Source organism: Orycteropus afer, unplaced genomic scaffold (genome assembly GCF_000298275.1).
Source record: "Orycteropus afer afer isolate SDZICR_OR568_19922 unplaced genomic scaffold, OryAfe1.0 scaffold00103, whole genome shotgun sequence".
NCBI classification, from domain to species: Eukaryota; Metazoa; Chordata; class Mammalia; order Tubulidentata; family Orycteropodidae; genus Orycteropus; species Orycteropus afer.
In genome coordinates this window covers 8,119,799-8,126,034 of record NW_006921690.1, presented here as the reverse complement: position 1 = coordinate 8,126,034, position 6,236 = coordinate 8,119,799, and the positions used below count along the sequence as shown (strand labels likewise).

Here is a 6,236-nt window from a genome sequence, read left to right as displayed (position 1 = left end):
GTAAAGTAAATTAGAAGAATCTTGTTCATCGCTGCTATCCAAAAAATGAGGTGTAGCTTCACAGTAAATGAAATCTCCAGCTTTCCAAATTTCACTTACTTACTACATACAGTCTTTTGGAGTTGTTTTGTTGTTGTTGTTTGTTGCTGTTGTTGTTGTTTTAATGATCATCTCTTTTCTTGGCCAGAGGAGCTCTGGTGACATAGTGGGTAAGGCATTAAGCTGCTAACCAGAAAGTTGGTAGTTCAAACCCACCAGCTGGAAGATGAGGCAATCTACTTCCATACAGAAATCCAATGGGGATCTCTGTCAGTCGGAATCAACTCAATGGCAGTGGGTTGGGCGGTCTTTACCCAAGCAAATCCTCTTTAGGTAATAAGGACACTGGACTTGTGGCTTCAGTTCTACCCAATTACTAGACCTATCCCGGCCAGGGTAGGCAGTAAACCTCAGCGGGCTAAAACCAGATTAGCTGCTGAGATGCTGCACTAGTGGCAGTATCCATGCTCATCTAGCTATAACTTTTCCAAATCTCTGGCTTTTTGACTAGGGAACTGGTCAACTTTCCCACTGAGAGAGTCCTGACCATGCTCTATTAAAGTAACTGCTTCGTCACTCTCTAATCATCACTCTGCTTTTTTGTTTCTTGGCCTGTGTTTTAGGATTTTTAAGAAACAGATTTATTGTGGTATAACTGACATAAAATAAACATAAATATAATAAATTTTGGAATATTAAAATGTTAGAGCACCACAACAATCAGGATAATGAACATATCCATCATCACCAAAAATCACCCCTAATATTTTCTCATGCCCCTTTATAATCCCCTCTCCTGTCTTATCCATTTTCCTATTATCCAGGCTACCAATAGCATTTTCTAAATTTTATGTAAGGGGAATTAATATGTATATATATATATATACTCTTTTTGGTCTCAGCATAATTACATTGAGATTCTTACAAACTGTTGCATATGTCAGGAGTTTATTCTTTTTTTATTGCTGAGTAGTACTCCACTGTATGCATGTACCACAACTTGTTTATCCATTCACTTGGTGGTGCTGTGATTAAGGCACTGGGCTGCTAACCAAAAGTTAGGTGGTTAGAACCCACCTCCATGGGAAGACGATGAGGCAATCTACTTCCATAAAGATTTATAGCTTTCAAAACCTGATGGGGGTTACTAATGTACAAGTCTTTGTGTGGACATTTCATTTCTCTTGGGTAAATAGCCTTGGGGGACACCAAGGGCAACGGACATAACATAGCCCACAAAGACAATGTTCTACAGCCTACTTTGGTGATTAGTGACTGGGGTCTTAAACACTTGTCAGTGACCACATAAGGTGCAATTATTGGTCTCTACTCATCCAGAGCAAAGAAGAGTGAAGAAAATTTTTTAAAAAATGCAAGGAAAAAATTGATCCATAGGACAAATGGACCATGTGGATCCCAGCTTTCATTACTCTGAGACCAGAACTAGCTGGTTCCTGGCTACCATTGATGAACACTCTGAAACTGATCACAATAGGAAGTCCTGGATAGAGTGGGAGAAAAATGTGGAACAAAACTCAGAATCTTAAAAAAGACCAGCTTTACTGGTCTGACAGAGATCAGGGGAGCCCCTGAGCCTCTGGCCCTTAAACACCCTTCAGGCCTGGAACTGAACTCACTCCCATGGTTCAACTCTGAGGCAAATGATAGGGCTATAAAATGAACAATAACACCAGGGAGATAAGCACTTAGAATAATCACTGATATGAGATCAAAATGGCAGCATTTGCCCAGGAGTAAAGCTCAGAAGGCAGGAAGGGATAAGAAAGAAGGTCAAATGAAAACAGCAAAGACAAGGAGGAAGTAGTAAGAGTGCTGCTACATTGAGAGGATTGTAATCAATGTCACAGAACAAAATGTGTATGACTTGTTGAAAGGAAAACTAATTTGCTCTAAACGTTCACCCAAATTATGATGAAAAGTTAAAATTGAATTTCTCTTGGGTAAATTCCTGGGAGTGGAATGATTGGGTCATAAGATACATGCATCTTTTACATTATTAGGGAAGTGCCAAACTGTTTTCCGAAAGGGCTGTACCGTTTTACATTTCCACTAATTGTATATTAGAGTTCCAGTTCCTACACATTCTCGGCAACAGTGGTATATTCAAACTTTTATTAAACAGTGTTGTTTTTGTTAGTTCCCATTGAGTTGGCTTCAACTCATGGCATTCCTATGCACATGAGAACAAAATGTTACCTGGTTCTGCACCATCTTCACAATAGTTGGTATCAGTAAGTGCGTTGTTGCAGATTCTGTGTAGTTTGAGTGTTTTTTAGCGTAGGGAGCTCATCTTCCAGCAATACATTGAACAATTTTCTGTTGTGATCCATAGGGTTTTCACTGGCTAATTTTCAGAAGTAGATTGCCAGACTTTTTTTCCTAGTCTAAGGCCGGAAACAACTGATACCTCTATACCATGAGTGATTCTGCTGATATTTGAAATAACAGTGGTATAGCTTCCAGCATCATAGCAACATGCAAGCCACCACAGTACAACAAAATGATAGATAGATAGTGGCTTTTAAACATTAAAATTCTAATACATATGAAGTGACAGCTCATTGTGGGTTTATTTTCCATTACCCTAATGATTGGTGATGTTGAACATCTACTCGTGTGCCAACTATACTATAGATACTTTGGAAAAGTATCTATCTAAATCTGTGACTCATCTTTTTGGCCTCTTAAAAGTATATTTTAAGAGTAGAAGTTCTCAATATTGAAGAAGTCTAATATATAAATTTATATTTTTATGGATCATGCTTTTTGTGTCATATCTAAGAAACCTTTGTCTAATCCAAGGTCACAATGATTTTCTCTTATGTTTTCATCAAAAATATTTACAATTTTAGGTTTTTACATACAGGTCTATGATCCCTTTTGAATTAATTTTTGTATATCATACGAAATGTAAATTAAAGTTCATTTTTTACATATGAATTCCCAATTGTCAGACAGAATATACTTTTTCCACTGAATTTCCTTTAGATTTTTGTCAACAAGAAATTGACATATACCTGTGAGCCTATATCTAGACACTCATTTCTGGTCCATTGACCTAGTTGTTTATCTTGATGCCCATACCATATTGTCTTTATTATTAAGCTTTGAGTTAAGATAAGTTTTCCAACTTTTTTTTCTTTATTTTCAAAGTTGTTTTGTCTACTCTAGATCTTTTGTATTTGTATATTAATTTTAAAATAAGATTGACAATTCCTACAAAAAAAGAAAAAAGAATAGCCTTCTGGGCTGTTAATTGAAACTACATTTAATTTTTAGAGCAATTTGGAAAGAATATACATCATATTAGTAAGAAATTTTCCAATCTATGAATATGACGTATCCTTGTATTTACTTAGATCTTTAATTTCCCTAGCGATGTTTTGTAGTTTCCAGTGAACAGGTTTGCACATATTTTGACGGACTTATCAATAACTATGAGAAGCTCTGGTGACATAGTGGTTAAGGCATTTGGCTGCTAACCAGAAGATCAGCCATTCAAGCCCACAAGCTGCTCTGCTGGAGAAAGTAGGCAATCTACTTCCATAATGATTTACAGCCTTGGAAACCCTATAGGTCACTATGAGTCAGAATTGACTCAGTGGCATTGGGTTTGGTATCATTAACTACTTCATATTTTTAATACTACTGTAAATGGTATTTTTTTTTTATTTTAATTTTTGTTAGAGCCATGATTTTCACCAGGGAATTTGACTGTGTAGACCACATTCTTAACCAGTATGCATATTCCAATGCATGTTAGATGTTGTTGTTAGGTGCCGTCCAGTCATCTCCGACTCAGAGCCACCCTATGGACAACAGAAGAAAACACTGCCTGGTCCTGTGCCAGCCCCATGATCCTTGCTATACCTGAGCCTATCCTTGCAGCCACTGTGTCAATCCATCTTGTTGAGGGCCTTCACCTTTTTTGCTCATCCCCCACTTTACTAAGCATGATATCCTCTTCCAGGGAATGGTTCCTTCTGATAACATGACCAAAGTAGGTGAGATGAAGTCTGGCCATTCTTGTGTCTGAGGAGCATTTTGGCTACACTTCTTCCAGGACAGATTTGTTCATTCTTTTGGCAGTCCATGGTACTTTCAGTATTCTTCACCAACACCACAGCTCAAAAGCATCAACTCTTCTTTGGTCTTCCTTGTTCATTATCCAGCTCTCACATGCATATGAGGCGAATGAAAATACCATGGCTTGGGTTAGGCGCACCTTAATCTTCAAGGAGACATCTTTGCTCTTCAGCACTTTAAAGAGGTATTTTGCAGCAGATTTGCCCAGTGCAATCCATTTTCTGACGTCTTGACTGCTGCTTCCATTGGTGTTGATTGTGGAACCAAGTAATATGAAATCTTTAACAATGTCAAGCTTTTCTCCATTTATTGTGATGCTACTTATTGGTCTAGTTGTGAGGATTTTCATTTTCTTTATGTTGAGATGTAATCCATACTTACTTCATAAGTAAGTGCTTCAAGTCATCCTCACTTTCAGCAAGCAAAGTTTTGTCATCTGTGTATCACTGGTTGTTAATGAGTCTTCTTCCAGTCCTGATGCCACATTCTTCTTCATATAGTCCAGCTTCTCAGATTACTTGGTCAGCATACAGATTGAATAAGTATGGTGAAAGGATACAACCCTGATGCATGCCCTTCTTGATTTTAAACCATGCAGTGTCCCCTTGTTCTGTTCGAATGACAGTCTTCTGGTTTATGTACAGGTTCCTCATGAGTACAGTTCTGGAATACACCTTCTTTTCAATGTTATCCATAATTCGTTATGATCCACACAATCGAATGCTTTTGCATTTTTTAATTGTCAGAGCAAATTTTCTTTTTGTGTTTTTGACTGGGTCAGTTTCTCTGGTGTCTAAGTACTCTATTCCAAGGAGGGAGTTCTGGCTTCAGCCATAAATATACCCTAAATGCCCATCCAGCCAGAAGTAGTTGGGCAATGACTTTCTAAGTCCTGAAGAATAAGACTTGTTTATGTCAACCTTGGTTGAAATAAAAAGGCAAATGAACAAGAAGAAACAAAACCTCTACGAAACAATGCTAGCAGACTATGGGAGATTAAAAGAAAAAAGAAAAACCTCACTGCCGTTGAGTTGGATCCCACTCACAGTGACCCTTCCTTGGGTTTCTGTGGCAGTATCACCTGGAAGTACATTGCTCAGTCTTTCTTCCAAGGAGTGGCTGGTGAGTTTGAACCGCCAGCCTTCTGGTTAGCAGTCAAATGCCTTAGACACTATGCCACCAAAGCTCCCATTATTCCTCATTGATAAACTGAAAAACGATCTATTTTTTTACATTTAATTTTGTTCTCTCAAGTCAGGAAAAAAAAAAACAACAAAACAGGAAGGACATTTAAGATCCCTTGAAAGCAATTTTTTTGTCTCCTTGATTTTTCCTTTCATAGTCCAATATTTTATAATCAGAAGATAGATATAAAGTTAAGAAAATACACAGAACTGAAAAAATTAATCAGTAATCAAAAATGGAAATATACAAATGAGTTGTTGAAACTAATTGAGAGATTTAGCATCGTGGCAGGATATAAGATCAACATCCAAAAATCAATTGGATTCCTCTACACCAGCAAAGAGATTGCTGAAAAAGAAATAAGGAAATCAATACCATTTACAATAGCTACCAAAAAATAAAATACTTGGTAATAAATCTTATCAAGGACACAAAAGACCTGTACAAAGAAAATTATAAAAAATTACTTCAAGAAACCATAAAAGATCTACACAAATGGAAGAACATAGCATGCTCGTGGATAGGAAAATTGAACATTGTGAAAATGTCAGTTCTACCCAAAGCAATCTATACATTCAATGCAATCCCAATCCAGATGCCATCAACATTTTTTAAGGATATGGAAAAACCAATCACTAACTTAATATGGAAAGGAAAGAGACCTTGGATAAGCAAAGCACTGTTGAAGAAGAAGAACAAAGTAGGAGGTCTCACACTGCAGATCTCAAAACCTACTATATAGCCACAGTAGTCAAAACTGCCTGGTATTGGTACAATGACAGACACATAGACCAATGGAATAGAATTAAGAACCCAGAAATAGATCCATTGACCTATGGTCAACTGATCTTTGACAAAGGGCCAAAATCCATTAAATGGGGAAGAGAATGTTTGTTTAATAAATG

At 37.2% G+C, this 6,236-nt stretch overlaps 1 protein-coding gene across 1 annotated transcript in view; it reads right to left on the bottom strand.

The window, feature by feature from the left end:
- DCDC1 (doublecortin domain containing 1) overlaps positions 1-6,236 on the bottom strand; it is a 680,259-nt gene that overhangs the window by 339,663 nt on the left and 334,360 nt on the right. Inside the window, exons 17-18 of the mRNA XM_007943315.2 lie at positions 2,257-2,312; positions 1,470-1,540 (exon numbers count right to left, since the gene is read on the bottom strand). Coding sequence (XP_007941506.2) covers positions 1,470-1,540; positions 2,257-2,312 — 127 coding nt within the window. The remainder of the gene's footprint in view (positions 1-1,469; positions 1,541-2,256; positions 2,313-6,236) is intronic.